General features: G+C 45.4%; 1 protein-coding gene across 1 annotated transcript in view; it reads right to left on the bottom strand.

Moving 5' to 3' along the window:
• POLN (DNA polymerase nu) overlaps window positions 1-16,720 on the bottom strand; it is a 173,444-nt gene that overhangs the window by 45,621 nt on the left and 111,103 nt on the right. Inside the window, exon 19 of the mRNA XM_060148878.1 lies at window positions 15,728-15,842. Within this exon, the coding sequence (XP_060004861.1) occupies window positions 15,728-15,842 (115 nt within the window). The remainder of the gene's footprint in view (window positions 1-15,727; window positions 15,843-16,720) is intronic.

The raw sequence follows: 16,720 nt of genomic DNA, 5'->3' as shown, positions 1-16,720 counted from the left end.
TGGCTCACAGGCCCAGCCACTCCGCGGCATGTGGGATCTTCCCGGACCGGGGCACGAACCTGTGTCCCCTGCATTGGCAGGCGGACGCTCAACCACTGCGCCACCAGGGAAGCCCTACATTTGCTTTTTTTGAGGAAGTGCCAGGCTGTTTTCCACAGTGGCTACAGCATTTTACCCACCAGCCATGTATAAGAATTGATGACTGGGGCTTCGCTGGTGGCGCAGTGGTTGAGAGTCTGCCTGCCAATTCAGGGGACAAGGGTTCGAGCCCTGGTCTGGGAAGATCCCACATGCCGCGGAGCAACTGGGCCCGTGAGCCACAACTACTGAGCCTGCGCATCCGGCGCCTGTGCTCCGCAACAAGAGGCCGCAACAGTGAGAGGCCCGCACACCGCGATGAAGAGTGGCCCCCGCTCGCCGCAACTAGAGGAAGCCCGTGCACAGAAACAAAGACCCAATGTGCCCCCCCCACAAAAAAAATCCTGATTTCCTGTAACAAATTTGAAAAAAAAAAAGAATTGATGACTTTTATCCCGGAGAAAGCAGAAGATCAGTCCTTGAGCTCTTTACTAAATTTTGCCCCAGAAAACACGCTCCTGGAGCCCTTAATGAGTGAGGCACGCGCTCCAGAGGGAGAGCTGATTGAGCAGCAGAGGCCCCTGCTGCCCTTGAGCCCGGCCGCGGGGTTACTACTGCCTCGTCAGACCACGTGAGCCGCGGCAGTTTCCTCTGTGGCCCAGGGAAGAGGCGAACCCTGATGGCAGATTATGGCCTCGGGTCATGGGTCAGGGCCGTGCCCTCCTCAGCTTCCAGCCTGACTCCAAGCTCTGGCCAGAGGCGAGGTCTCACTGCCACCCCTCCCCCCCTCCCCCATGCAGCCTGCACCCCTCTGCCTGCTCACCCCCGTTTAGGTGAGGTGAGGGCCATTCAGGGGCTGCTAGGGCGACAGTGAATCAGACTGGCCCCCCTCAGCTATGTGCACAAGCAGGGCACATGTGGTCCCACAGTGACCACTTGCTGAGCGTCCACCAAGCCCCCAGGCCTCCCTCTGGGCTTCGGTCCTGGAACTTCCCTCTTGGTATTTCCACGTGGATGCTGCAGAGATAGCTCAAGTTCCACACGTCCAAGACCGGACTCTTGTTTCCACCAGCCACACCGGCTTCTCACCTGCCCTTCACCCACCAAGCTGCTCACCCTGGACTCACCGTCCCCCTCCCCACATCCCAGGTGTCGTCAGTTCCACACCTGCTGGCTCTGCCACCTCTACCGACTTCTCCCCGACACGAGCCCAGAAGACGAAACAGCCCCTCTGCCTTTCTCCCCCCGACAAGAGCCACAGTGAAATGTAAACGCTTCCTTGCTGAAAACCAATCGATAGGGTCCTAGTTAAAGATGGCACACTAGTCAGACATGTCTACCTGCTCCCTCCTGAGAGTCCACTAAAATAGAGCAAAGGAGTTGAAAGGTATAAATCTACGAGAAAGAAGAGAATGGGAGAGGGGCTTTCAGCAGGCACAGCTGCATCTGAGGACGTGCACAAGGGGTGACAGCCCAGGGGGAGCTCTGGGCCCAGCGGAGCCCAGGAAGGCTCTGCAACTGGGACCATCAGGTACAGCCCCAGGCAGGAGAGAGACAAGGGGCTGAAGGCAGGAGGGGGACGGATGGTCAGGCACCCTCTCTCTGACTCACCACCCATCGCCCCCAGCCCCACACGGTCAACATGAGTCTAGCTGGGCATCTGCTCCCCCAGAGAGATGATGATGATGAGTAAAACGAACCAGAGAACTCTCTACAGAAACTGAAGGCCCTAGAAAAGTGACCTCCGCATTTGGGTGCTTGGGGGGTCCCCAGTGTGTTGTGCCCAAGAGCCTGGTCATTCTGAAGTGAGGCCCACAGGCCAACACTCCGCTCTTGAACAGAGAGCTCTGACCAACCCTTTCATGTCACTCTGAACTATGAACGGATGAGCGCGTCACCGAGGTCTGCCTGCCACTCCTCTGAAGCTGGTTCCACACGCGCTCCCACGACCCTCCTGTGACCGAACAGGGCAGCCCCTTAGTCTGGGTGCACGTGGACGACCCTGAAGAAGACACTTAGGTGCGTAAACCCCTCCTCAGGTTCCTCCGCATTTCTTCTCACCAAGGTCATCCCTACGGGTCTGCTTTGTGCTCACAATGCTAATTAAAGAAATTCGAGTCTGGCCATAAAAGTGCAAGTTTCTACAATTAAAAAAAAAAGCATCTAAGAAAGAAATGAAGGAGATGTTCCCTCTGTGCAGCTGTGGAGGAAAAAACAGCATTCATAGATCCGATTTGAAAAGACACTAAATGGGGAATTTCACATGAATGTCCTTCCTGGTTTCCCAAGAAGTATGAAATCCGGCATGAATCCCTCAACAGCAGCAAACTTCCCTTTTCTCTCACGAATTTCCCCCTGGAAGTCTCGAAAGGCCCCCAGACTTCACAGTCTGCTGCTGGGTCCTGTGGGAATCATCTCAAAAGACTCCTGTCATTTTGATAGGTTGTTGCTTGATCATTTTTTTGCCCTGGGAATAATGCTAAAGTTGGCATGTCCGTGTTCCTAATTCGTATAAATACTTATAAATAATACTTGGCTGTCAAATAAGAAAAGTGTTACTGGCAGTCTCTTCTTCCAACACACACAATATTGGTTAAATAAAAACCCACGGCCATCAGAGGATTATTTAACAAATCATTTGAGAGCCCATTTTTCACTTTAACATCTCCTTTATCAAGTATTAATTTGTGTGTGTGTGTGTGTGTGTGTGTGTGTGTGTGTGTGTCTATTCTGGGACTTTGTTCTTAAATTGATCTATCCCATTTTGTATCCTATAATGATGTTTTAGTAACTGTGGCCTTAATAATAAATCTTAATATCTCGTAGGACTTGGCCTTCCTTATTGTTCCTCTTAGATTTTTTTCACGATTATTGTGGATTATTTTTGCATCATAAACTACAGACCCGCTTGTCTAGTTACTAAAACACCCTGCTGGTATTTCTGGCACATTTATTAGGACATTTCCATGTCTACACACTAGTGTAAATAGTACCTTTATAAAAATGAGATTCCCTATCTTCTTTTCTGTGTTTCTCTATTTTTAACTTCTTTTCATCTAGATTTTGCACACTTTTGCTTAAGTTTACCATAGGTATTATGTCTTTCTCTTTGCATGCTTTTTACCATTACAGTTGCTAACTGGTTGTTGTTTATATTTGGGAAGCAATTTCTGTAGGTCCACTTGTACCTGGTCTTCTTCCGGATCCTAGGACCAACCTTTTCTTTCAGTCTGTTCTCTTGGCTTCCCAGGCAGGCCATCCCACCATTGCCCCAAATGGTCCTTTTGCCTCTTCCTTTCCAGCTGTCACGCTTCTCCTCAGTCACACCAACCAGAGCGACCGTGGAGAGTGGTGGTGACCGCGGCTCACCTGGGTCCTGGGTCTCGCAGGGCTGCTCTGGGGCTCGTGCCTGGCTTGCTGTGCTTTGTGGGCTTGGGGTGGGTGAGAGTCATCAGCCGGGGGGGCCTAGAGGGGCCACGTGGTCTGACTGCATCTCGGAGAGATAAGGGGGAGGAAGCTGGAGGTGGATGTGGAGCAGGGCCGTCAGGAAGCTGTGTGGGCAGTAACGAGGCCTGAGCTGAGGTCGCAGACTTAAGAGGCCCAGTAAGTGGACCACGGGCCTGGCTGGAACAGGGGGCTGGGAGGGAAGAAGGGGAGAGTCAGGACGGCCCCTGCGGGGACTGGGCCCCGGTGCCGAGCTCTCTCCAGACATGTCTGAAGTGTCCTGGGACAGCCAGGGAAACCGCCGCTGAGACCCAGAGTCGCTGGCCTGGAGCTCAGGACAGAGGTGCTGTGAGGACGCGCCACTGTTTTCCAAGGTCTCCACGCTCCCTGTGCCGTCAGCCACCTTCCTTCCCCACCTTCTCCTCGCTCCCGAGAGCCCAGTGCCACCTCACCTCCTCAAGGAAGGCTTCCTGACTGTGCGGCGCCCTGGACTTCGCCCGTATGGCCTCTAGACCATCGCAACGAAATTTTCGGCTGCATTGTGCAATGTCCTCTGCAGGCTCTGTGGGCATGGCCGCCGTCTTCTCGCAGCTGTATCAACGCGTGATTGACATTCAGTGATTTGCTGAGCGGGCAACTGGATGATCATCCCAGGAGCTGGGCGTCCTTATTCCCAGTAGCCAAGGGCACAGGTGGACTTGCAGCCCAGATGGAACCAGGGGAGGGAAAAGGGCCCTGGATAAAGCCTTGGGAATCCCTTCACTGGGAGCAGAAGGTGCAGGCCCCACCCCCATGCCTCCTCTCTTATCCCTGTGGGAGGGCGGCCTGGCTAACCGGCAAGTCGGCCAGGGGGCTCCAGCTCGGACGCGTTCGGGTCTGTCCTCCCATGTGGCGAGCCCTGCCCTTGCAGGGCAACTTCTGCAGTGTGGACTTGGGTCCAGTTTAGGGACCAGTCCATCTGACCATGGTGCAAGCTGTGCTTTCCAATCGGCTTCATCAGAATAAAGCTGGCAGTGTTTGGATTTCATTCCCTGGACATCCTTCTCAGTGGGGTTTCTCCCTAAATCCCTGCACTGTCTTGTGTCCTGAGGGACCGGACTCCGCAGATGGCTCTGGTGCCCTCTGGCATCACAGGTTAGGCCAGCAGGGGCACCGGCAGGTGGGAAGGTGAGAAGGAGGCGCCGAGTGTTCCTGCCCCTCACCTGGCTGCTGCTGCCCTGACAGCGTCTGTGATCTCATGTGACCTCCGGGCTCCGTCACCAGCTGCCCGGGCCCTGCCGGCGCTCACCAGGCTCCGGGACTGCCTTTCTCCAAGCACTCCTGGCTGCTCGCCCAGCCACACCTCTGCAAATGGCCCCTCTTGAAATTGAAATCCTGGTGGAGGCTCTGACTATCACAGCTCTAGACGTAGGAGGCTGAGAAAGAGGTGTGGGGCACGGACTCCCTGAAACCCTAAGGGTTAAGAACCATGGCCCCAGAACCCATCCCGCTGGCTGTGGATCGTGCTGCTAAGGCAGCGACCCTGTGACCTCTGGCAAGTTTAACAACCTGTGTGTCAGTTTATCCAAAACATGGGGAATAACAGTGTCACAGGCATTAAGTGAGATGTGCCTGAAACAACACAAGGCATACAGTAAGAATCAGCAGAGAAGAAAGAGGGAGAGAAACCTCCTGGGCACAGGCAGTCAGAACAAAGTGCAGATTCTGCTGCTTTTCCTTCTAAATCTCTATTACAGCTCCAAAGTAAGGTACTCATTGCATTATGTGTACTGAAGTCCTTTACAATTTGAGAAAACTCTCCAGGTGATTTTGTCCCAGTTTTTCCACCCTGAGGGGTGCAGTGAGACTCTGTCGCCCAAATGCTGAGACTCAGCTGTGCTGATCAGAGCTGCCCGGGGGACAGAGGCTGGGGGTGGCCCTATCCGAGCCACACAGCTCTCGGCACCTCGGCGGGGAATCAGCCACATGGCTATGGTCACCGGGCAGGCCAGGACTCTCTCCTCTTTGACAAGAAGAACAGTAATAACTCCGTCCCACTGAAAGTGGTGGCTCTTCGTTAACAGGCGTTGGCGATTTTGCTTTGTCTATTAACCTGTGCATGTCACTACTGTCCTGTTTGGGAGAATATGTAACCTTAGGAAGCTCTGAGAGGTGATAAAACACTAAACTGTTTTAAAATTGCCAGCACTTGTAGGAATATTGGTAGGAATTAAATGTGCCAGAGATCTGATCTTTTTTTTATATAGTTTTTTTAATAGTATTTTTAAATTAATTAATTTTTGGTTGCGTTAGGTCTTCGTTGCTGTGCGCGGGCTTTCTCTAGTTGCATCGAGCAGGGGCTACTCATCGTTGTGGTGCACGGGCTTCTCACTGTGGTGGCTTCTCTTGTTGCAGAGCACGGGCTCTAGGCACACGGGCTTCAGTAGTTGTGGCGTGTGGGCTTAGTTGCTCTGAGGCATGTGGGATCTTCCTGGACCAGGGATGGAACCCGTGTCCCCTGCACTGGCAGGTGGATTCTTAACCACTGCACCCAGGGAAGTCCCTGATCAACTTTTTAATAGAAGAATCCGAAAGATTAAACAATACCACTAAGGAAAAAGTGACTGGATAAGAAAAAACAAAACAAAACCTCTGAAGCAGAGCTAATCATGAGAAGAGTCCTTTGTTATAATTAATCATTACGGCAGAACTTTCTTATGGAAGCACTGCACAGGATCTAGGAAAAAAATAATAATCTGTGGTCATCAAATGTTTAACAATGTGTGTATCTTGAAATCAGTGCCATAAATTGTATCCTAAAAGAGCAATAATCCAAATGATACAACATGACATCCTAATTATGTATGGTGGCTCAGTGGTTAAGAATCTGCCTGCCAGTGCAGGGGACATGGGTTCGATCCCTGGTCTGGGAAGATCCCACAGGCCGCAGAGCAACTAAGCCTGCACGCCACAACTACTGAAGCCCGTGTGCCTAGAGCCTGTGCTCTGCAACAAGAGAAGCACTGCAATGAGAAGCCCACGCACCGCAGCGGAGTAAGCCCTGCTCACAGCAACTAGAGAAAGTCTGCATGCAGCAATGAAGACCCAATGCAGCCAAAAATATGTAAATAAAACAAATAAATTTATAAAAAAATAAAATAAACCTCATTTGAAAATAAGTTTCCCTTCTGGGAAATGCAGTAAGACTTTTCAGTGGATGAATGAATGAAATGTAAATTCTATTTCTCTCTTTAGTTCTGTCAATTTTTGCTTCAAGTATTGTGAAGTTCTCTTATTAGATACATTCAAATTTAGGACTGCTGTGTCTTCCTGATGAGTCAGTCTTTCATCGTTATGCAATGTTTTTATTTCTGGTCACACTCTTTGTTTTGCAGTGTTAGCATGCCATCTTGGTATCTGATTTTCACTTACCCCATTTGCATTTTGTTCTGTCTCTCTTTCATTGAATTCTTTTGGGTGAATCACATATTTTTTAATATCCCATTTTATCACCTCCAATGATTTTTTTAAAAATTTACTTTACTTTAAAATTTATTTTATTTATTTGGTTGCATCAGGTCTTAGTTGCAAGAGGCAGGGTCCTTAGTTGCAGCATGTGTGCTCCTTAGTTGCAGCAAGCGGGCTCCTTAGTTGCGGTATATGAACTCTTAGTTGCGGCATGCATGTGGGATCTAGTTCCCTGAGCAGGGATGGAACCCAGGCCCCCTGCACTGGGAGCATGGAGTCCACTGAGCCACCAGGGAAGTCCCTACCTCCACTGATTTTTTTAAGCTATACTTCTTTTGGTATTGTTTTAGAGGCTGCCCTAGAAATTACGGTATGCATCTTTAAGTCATCATAGTCTACCTTTAAATAATATTGTAATACTTCACAGTGTAAGAACCTGAAAATAGTATAATTCCATTTACTCCCTTTCCTACCCTTTGTACTTTTTAATGCCTTATATTTTAGATCTATGTTACAAACTTTTTAAAAATCTTAGTCTTTTCAAGAATTCAAACTATATATAAATTATACATAGAACTATATAAAATATACATAAAATAAACTATGTAAAATAAGGATTAAAATGTTTTTTGTATCTATCCTGGTATTGACCCATTCTGGTGTTCTTCATTCCTTCCTGAAGATCCAGTTTCATGAGGTATCATTTCTCTTGAGCCTGGAGAACTTCTAGTAGCATTTCTAGTAGAGCAGGTCTACTAAGACACATTCTTTCAGATTTTGTAAATCTTAAATTGTCTCTATTTTGCCTTAATTTTTGAGAGATAATTGTCTGGATCTAAAAATCTAGATTGAATGTTCCTTTCAGCACGGTAAGGATGTTTGTTCCATCGTCTTCTGGTCTCTGCCGTTTCTGTAAAAAGTCAGCTGTATTTTGTGTTGTTCTTTGTATATAATGTCTTCTTCCCTCGGGTGGCTTTCAAGGTTCTCTTTAGAATTCTGTCACACTAGCCCATGTGCAAGTAGGGTTTAGATGGTCTCTTCTTATCCCCTCTATGGCAGATTCCTCCTCCTCCTGCCACTCCACCAGGGATGAGAGAAGCCAGGGGTTTCTTCTTTTCTGTGAAGGGCTCATCACTTTCTGGAGCTCTGTAACTCAGCTGTATCCTCAGATTTCTGGTAAGTTTAGAAAAACTAATTTTGTAGTTTATTTATCTTGGTTTGATTGTTAGGGTTAGAGCAATAGTCTTATGATTTTTTATATCTTAACTAGAAATTCATCCTTTAATTTTCTCATAAATTACAACTTAAAAAAACTAAACTAGCTATGTTTCAGGACATATAATCCAGTACTTCATCACTGAGTTGTACAAGGCTTCATTAATCTCTGGGTAAGCAGGTTAGTGTTGAAGAGAATTATGTGAGTGCTCTGCGTACTCTAGGCTGACTTTTGGTGACCACCTGAGAGGGTCTCTGCCTGGAAGGCCAAGAACAGCTTTGGAGGGGAGCTCTTTTGGGTTGCCACTAACGGTGATGAAAAGTCTCCTTGGGACCTTGTGGTTTAGGGTCCTGGGTCACACTGCCACATGATAGTGAAACCAAGTTCATAGGCCACATGCCCTTGAACGTTAGCACGACCTCCCCTACACCTTCCTCCTGATGCACTCAGACAGGATGTGGTATTTAAGCTCATTTTTAAGAGAGACATACCCAAATACTGACAACACAAATGGTTGCACCTTTGCTGTACAGTAAGGACAGGCTAGGCTATGCTCAGAGGCTTACAAACACAAGGGCTTATTGCTTGTTCATGCAACATGTCCAACACAGGTCAGCTGAGGCTCTGCTCCATGTCATCTGCATTCTGTGATTCAGGAGCAGAGTCTAGCCTACATCTGGAACAATGATGCTTGTCATGGCAGAGGAAGAAGAAAATACGGTTAACCATGTGTTGGCTCTTAAAATTTCTACCCATTGGTGACAAATGTCATTTCTGTTCACATGTCATTGGTAGCAAGTCACATGGCCAAGCCTGAGTCAACGGGCAAGGAAGTACACTCTTCCTCTAGGGAGGGATAGCAAATATGCTTGAATAATAATACATTCCACCACACTCCGCCCTTCTGACCACACATATTGGCTTTCCTCCCCCTTGACAAGAGTGACAATTCCAAGTTCCATCTGATAGGGCGTCAGGATTTTGTGATCATCTTTATATCAGGCCTTGATGGGGCTCCTCTTGATCTGGAGGCCAAGGCCAAGTCTACCTTTCACTCCACACATGTGCTATGCAACGGTGGGGCAGGGACAGGACGCCCACAATAAGCACTCCCATGCGGAAAGGGGAAGAGTGGGAGACACACGGGCGTCATTGGTCCACAGCAACTCTGAATTCTCACTGGGTAGGCGCTGAAGGGGCCCTTCTCACAAAGGACCCTTGCTCAGTCCCTTGCTCACCATGGCCATTTGCTCCACTCCTGGGACTTCTTTTTCCATTATCTTTCTTGGCTACATGTAAGAGGGCACTGAAGGATTTTCTTTCCTTGGGGGAACGAGCGTATTTCCCGGACTGCTTCTTGGCTGTAGAATACGTGGGGCCCCAGGTTTGCAATCACAGTCTCCTTTGGCCCAGACTGGAGGTTCTTTGGTAAGTACCGTGCTCAGAAACACAGTAAGTCCTATTTAACTCCAGTCAGCTCCACGTGCCAACAGACGTTCCCACAATTCGCTTAGAGATACATCCTCTCTCCAGACTCCACCGCAGGTGCCTGCAGCTTATCAGGAACTTGGGGGAAAGCTAGCATTAGTCTCTTTGTTCAGCGCTGTGTTGTCTAACTGTAAGGATTTATGGGTGCCACCTTCTTTCAGAGATGTTAACAGTAGGCATCAAAGCCATACCTTTCATTTGTTAAAGCAGTGTTTTAACTGGCCTTTGTTGTTCAAAGCCCTCTTCAGATTCATCTTTTACTGGTTGGAGATGAGAATCATTTCTATATTCAAATATGTAAAACTCCAATTTTCTGTAATCTTCTTATTTCTTTTCATTCCTACTTGTACACTGGCCAGTTCTTTTCTGAGTTTTTTCTTATGGTACCTTGTCACATGCAGACAACAGCAACCAAAGCATGTTCTAGCATTCTGCTGGCCCACTCTGCCCCAAACCTCAGCTCATTAGGGTATTATTTGCTTCACAAGTTATCACAGGTGACAGTCTTGCCAAATGTCATACCATTTACCAAGTGCCATCCTCCAGCCTCCAATAAACATCTCACTGCCTGCCACCTGGCCCCAAAGCCAGTGCCACGCATTTCAGGATTCATTACAGCAGCCTCTTAGTCCTGGCACCCAGTCCTGTAGATGCTATGATAGGTCAAGTTATACTGCCATAATAAATCACTCTGAAACCTTACTGCCTACAGCAAGAATACTTTATTTCTCTTCTTCACCACCTTTCCATCACATTCTGGTCCACCATTTATAATGCAGGATGATCGAGCAGCCTCTGTCAATTTTGCCAAAATAGAGACAAAAGAGATCAAGAGGAACCGTGTGCAGTTGCTTAAAGCCCCAGCTTAGGCATGACCCTTGTCACTTTTGCTTACGTTTTGTTAGCCAGAACAAGTCACACGCCCAAGTCTGACATCTAACAGGTAGGGAAGCACCATCTTCCCCCAGAGAAGGAGAGAGGCCCACAAGACTATCTACCACACCTGCCTTACGAGAGAATATCTCAGAAAAGCACTCAAGAAAAGCCTTAAGCAGAAGAAAAACTAATATAATCTGCAGTAAAAAATTATTTTTTAAGTTTCAGTCTGAAAATGTTGAGTTGAACGTACAACCGATAAGAAATGCTTTTTTATTTGCCTTGTAGAACTTCTAGGAAATCACCTAATCAGGCACATGTGTGGTGATTACTGTGAAGGAAGCCACCTCCGTGCAGAATGGTTGTGTCTTCCGAGCTCAGGTGAAAACACTGGAGCTGGAGGAGGCAGCTCTGACCCGGCTCAGACGTGCACCCGTGGGCAGGGCCCCGCTCTCTGGGTCAGACTTTCATCAGTCACATCATAGCTTTACAGATGATCTCCAAGACCTCTTCCAAGTCTCCATTTTTATACATGATCTACATATTCTTGAAGGTTTTTTTAAGAAAATTGTTATTCTTTGAAAATGTTACTAAATATTTCAGAGTACATCTAATTGCCTTTTTGCTTTTTGTGTTTCAAACAATAAGGCATTTACATGAAATAAACATTTTTAAGAGTGCATTTGCTGCTGTTTCACCATGTGCTATTCTAGTCCTCTGTTTGGAACATAAAAATCATTTCCAAAGCAACTAATTATAGTATAAGTCACAAGTGTTGGATTACTACTGCTGGTAGGAAATTAGAAGCGACCACCATGCAAATACTAGAAGCTTCTTATTTTTGAAGTTCTCCCCAAAACCACCACAAGATAAAAAAATGCAGGAAAGACATATACAATATCCAGTGCAGAAATGAACTTCCCAAGTGGCTTTGTGAGTGATCAGCCTAACACGAATCTGAAGAGAATTATTTTCTGCCTGGACTTTATACCTTTCCCGACAACCAGTTGTGCGTGTTTGTGTGGATCTATTTCTGGTTCTCTTTTCTGTTCCATTGGTCTATGTGTCTGTTCCTCTGCCAACACCACAGTCTCTTGATTACTCTGCATTTTCTTCTAAAGATTTTCTTGATGTGGACCATTTTTAAAATCTTTATTGAATTTGTTGCAATATTGCTTCTGTTTTATGTTTTGGATTTTTGGCCCTGAGGCATGTAAGATCTTAGCTCCCCAAGCAGGGATCGAACCTGCACCCCCTGCATTGGAAGGCGAAGTCTTAACCACTGCACCGCCAGCGAAGTTCCCAACTGCTGTGTACTAAGTCTTAATATCAGGTGTGATTCCTCCCACTTTCTTTGTCAAGATTGTTTTAGGTATTCTAGGGCCTGTGCCTTTTCATTTAAATTTTAGAATGAGCTTGTCTATGTCTACAGAATTTGCTTGGGCTTTAATAGGGACTGCATTAAACTCATGGATCAATTTAGGGAGAAGTGACATATTTACTACGTTGTGTCTGCCATTCCACGAACACAGTATGCCACTCTATTTATCAGATCTTCTTTGATTCCTTTCATCAGCATTTTGTAGTTTTAGACATACAGATACTACACATATTTTGTTAACTGAATACTTAAGTATTCCATTATCTTTGGAGTGAATGTAAATGGTACTGCATTTTTTATTTCGATTTCTGCATGTTTGTTGTTAGTTTATAGAAATGCAATTCGCTTTTGTGTATTGATACTGTGTCTTGCAACCTTGCTAAACTCACTTATTAGTTTTAGGAGTTAAAAAATGTTTTTTTCTTATACATACTTTGAGACTTTCTATATAGACAATCATATCATCTATAAATAGAGGCAGTGTTATTTCTTCCTTTCCAATTTATACACCATTTATTTCTCTTCCTGGCCTTATTTAGTGGGCAGAACTTCAATATTCAATATTAATAAGTTGTTACTGATCTTAGGGGGAAAGCATTTAGCCTTTTACCATTAAATATGCTGTTAGCTGTAGGTTTTTTGCAGATATTCTTTATCAAGTTGGGGTTGCTCCCCTTTATTTCTAAATTCCTGAGAATTTTTATCATGAATGGGCGTTGGATTTTGTCAAATGCTTTGTCTAGGTCAATTGATAAAATCGTATTATTTTTATTCTTTAGCTTGACTACATGGTGGACTACACTGATTTTTGAGTGTTAAACCAGCCTTGCGTACCTGGAATAAATCCTACTTGGACGTGGTGTATAATTATACCCATACAACATTTTAAGATGTTGTTGGATTTGGTTTGCTAATTTTTTGCTGAGGGTTTTTACATCTAAATTTGGGAGTGATATTGGTCTGCATGGGATTGTGTTTTGTTTTATTTTGTTTTTAGTCTTTGCCTGGTTTTGGTATCAGGGTAATACTGGCTTCACAGTATGATTGGGAAGTGTTCCTTCTTCTTCTATTTTCTGGAAGAGGTTGTATACAACTGGTGTTAATTCTTTAAATGTTTGGTAAAATACTCCATGGAAGGCATCTGGCCCTGCAGATTTCCTTCTCAGGAGATTTTAAACTAAAAATTCAATTTCTTTAACGTTTATAGGACTATTTAGGTTATCTATTTCATCATAGTTGGGTTTTGATACTTTGTGGTTTTCAAGAAATTGATCCATTTCTTCTAAATTGTTGAATTTTTGAGCATAAAGTTGTTCATAGTGTTCCCTTATTATCCTTCTGATGTCTGCAGAATCTGTACTAATATCCTCTGTTCTATTCCTGATATTGGTGCTTTGTGTCTTCTTTATTTTTTTCAGTCTTGCTAGAGTTTATTAATTTTATTGATTTTTTTTTGAAGAACCAACTTTTGTTTCATTGATTTTTGCTATTGCTTTCTCTTTTCAATTTCATAGGTTTCTGCTCTTATCTTTACTATTTCCTTCCTTCTTCCTCCTTAATCATCTTTTTCAGGTTTCTTGAGACAGAAAGTTTGATGATTTATCTGAGATCTTTCCTCATTTCTGATGTAAGCACCAGTGCTGCACACTTCCCTCTTGGCACTGCTTTAGTTGCATTCTTTGCCTGATACTTTGACAAAAATATTTTTCTGTAACACTTGGTCAGCAACAGCCAGAGTAGCTTTGGGCCCATTGAACAAAAAACACACCTAGTGATCTATGTACAAGCACTCACCTTGAATCACAGATAGATTCTTTCACACTCTCCTTTCAAGGAGAATATCTATAGCACCCTTCCACCAAAGCACTAAGATGGCAACAAAGCTCATATGTGAAACAAATAAGCAAAATACTCTTCCTTCCTAGGTAGAAACAATCTTCTAAGACTTTCCATGCCTCGGGAGAGAGGGCAGGGGTATTATTAAATCTATCACATGCCTTAAAAATTCTACATTATCTTACATCCTAACTGGACAGGAACTGAAACAGAAGAGAGACCATCTTCTGGTAGGAAGTACGCAGAGAAAGCTGGGGTGAGCAAAACACCCAGGTGCACTTGTGTAAAGGTGTAGAGGAGGGAAAGAGACAAAAATAGAGAATAAGAAAAGATGCTCAACATTGGCAGTCATCAGGGAAGTGCAAATCAAACAACAAAGCTACCACTTCACACCCACTGGGATGGCTAGAATCAAAAAGACACAGGATAAAAAGTATTGGCAAGAAGGTGGAGAAATTGGAAACCCATACACTGCTTGTGGGGTGTAAAATGGTGTAGTTATTTTGGAAACTGTTTTGGCAATTCCTCAAAAAATTAAATATAGTTGCCACTATTGTGACGTGAATTGTACATTTTAAAATGGTTAAGATGGTAAATTTTACGTTATGTTATTTTAGCACAATTTTAAAAAGTTAAACATAGAATTACCATATGACCCAAAAATCTCCTAGGTATCTACCCAAGAGAAATGAAACCATATTTCCACACAAAGACTTGTACATGAATGTTCACAGCGGTATTATTCATAACAGCCAAAAGGTGGAAACAACCCAAATACCCATTAACTGATGAATGGATAAATAAATGGAATATTATTTTTTTGTTTATACTGAAATATACAGAATACATTATTCCATACAATGGAATATTATTTGGCCATGAAAAGGAATGAAGTATTGATACATGCTACAGCATGGATGAACCTTGAAAACATTATGTTCAGTGAAAGAAGACAGTCACAAAAGGCCATATGCTGTATGATCCCATTAATGTGAAATGCCCAGAATAGACAAATGTATAGAGACAAAATAGATTAGTAGTTTCCGGGCGGGAGGGAAGGCTGGGGAATGATAGCTACTGGGTGTGGGGTTTCTCTTTAGGGTAATGGAAATGTTCTGGAATTAGACAGTGATGACAGTTGCAAAACCTTGTGAATGTACTAAAACCCACTGAATTGTACACTTTGAAAGGCTGAATTTTATGGTCTGTGAATTACATCTCAGTTTTAAGAAGAATAAACGGTGCGTACCAAGGAGAAGGGAGGAGCCGCGGGAGCAGCTGGGAGCGGCTCCCAGGGAGCGGCGGGCGGGGCGAAAGCACCGGGACCTGGTGGCACCGCGTCAACCCAAGCTGAGAGCTGCTGAGCTGGGGGGTGGGCAGGGAGGGGCAGGCAGGGTCTGAGCCTGCTCTTGCTGGCTTTGGACCTCGGGACCAACTGCACCCTGAAGAAAGGCATTCATGGCCTTAGATGGGAGGAGTTCCAGGCTTCAAACCGAAAGAAGAAAAGCCTAAGTAGGCAAAATGAAAGTTTACTCAAAAAAGCAAGGATGAGGCGGCAGTGAGAAAGCATAGCATTGTGCAGACTTGTTTTGTACCCAAACAGCAAGTGAGGGCTTCAGTGGGGCTGAAGATACGACTGCCACTCAGGTTGCCAGGCACTGGGCTTTGTCTTGAGTGACACTCGTCTGGAGGGCGTGCATGCCTTTCACGTTTGATTTTTCCATATTTCTATTATATTCTTTCGCAATGGACTTCCTTTCTAGTGGTGAAGAATTACCATTTCTTTCATAATTAGGAAACTCTTGGCATCCTTGCTACCTACTCTTCTTTTCACAGAGATTAACTACTAGAGAAAAGTATAATTTCTTTCTTATGAAAATAGGTTTGGAACAACTTCAGGCTTTTAAAATCGTGGCAGCATTCCTGCGGATCTGATACTGTTATGAGCTCATATATCTTACCACTGTGAAGTCAGGGTGGAAAATACATCATCTCTTTCAGATTCCTGGAATAACTTCAAAAGTTCTGGATCCCCAGATAAGTGTGCAAGAATGCGCAATTCAATCTGTGAAAAGTCTGTTAGATAGAGCTCTGCATTAATTCAGAATCTAGGAACAATGCCCCTCATTGTTGCTACCCACCCCCAGGGGACCCTCAATCTTCCCTCCCCACTGAGGAATCAAGGTCAACGTGCCCACCTCTCATATGCCAGGGTCCTTAGGCCTCGGGTCTGTTGGCCATCCCTGGGTCTAAAAGTCCCGAGACCTCTTCTGCGAGACTGCCCATGCCTCCAGGGTGGGCTGTATTGATTCATCAGTTCATTGGAACATCAAAATTTAAAAGGTGTGCTGTGCGCCAGGCTGTGTGCTTGGGGTATGCTAGTGAACAAAACGGGCAACAATCCCTCCCTGCGTAGAACTTACACTTGAGGGGAAGGAGGCAATTCGAATTACTCAGCGTGTTAGAAGGTGAGAAATGAAGTGGAAAAGATCCATTAAGAGAAGGAGCTTCCGGAGTCAGTGTGTGTAGAGGGAGCTGCTGTAAAGTGTCATCAAGAAAGTGACCTTCCAGCAGAGGTATGAGGTGGAGGAGGGAGCGGGACCTCATCTGGGGAGGGGGGTCCACGCAGGCCCGAGGTGGAGCTGGCTGCTTGCTGGGGGACAGCACAGGGACCAGCAGGACTGCAGCAAGGGAGCAAGGCAAAGCGCCACGGGTGATGGGGACAGAGAGGAGAAAGTGGGGCAGACTGAGCGGGACCAGGCAGAGGAACTTGGGATCTAGTCATGGTAAAGTGAAGGGACCCAGGAATCAGAGCTGCTCTCACTGTGCATAAGAAATCTTTGCTTCATATAAATATTTGCCAGGACTTATTTTAAAGAATGAGTTCTGTAAGCACCTTTGGATTATTCAATTTCTAAATATTTGAACTGTATGAAACGCAGAACGTGGGATCC

The sequence above is a fragment of the Lagenorhynchus albirostris genome, chromosome 4 (assembly GCF_949774975.1).
Source record: "Lagenorhynchus albirostris chromosome 4, mLagAlb1.1, whole genome shotgun sequence".
NCBI classification, from domain to species: domain Eukaryota; kingdom Metazoa; phylum Chordata; class Mammalia; order Artiodactyla; family Delphinidae; genus Lagenorhynchus; species Lagenorhynchus albirostris.
The sequence above is the reverse complement of the archived record's forward strand: the minus strand, read 5'-3'. Positions and strand labels throughout refer to the sequence as shown.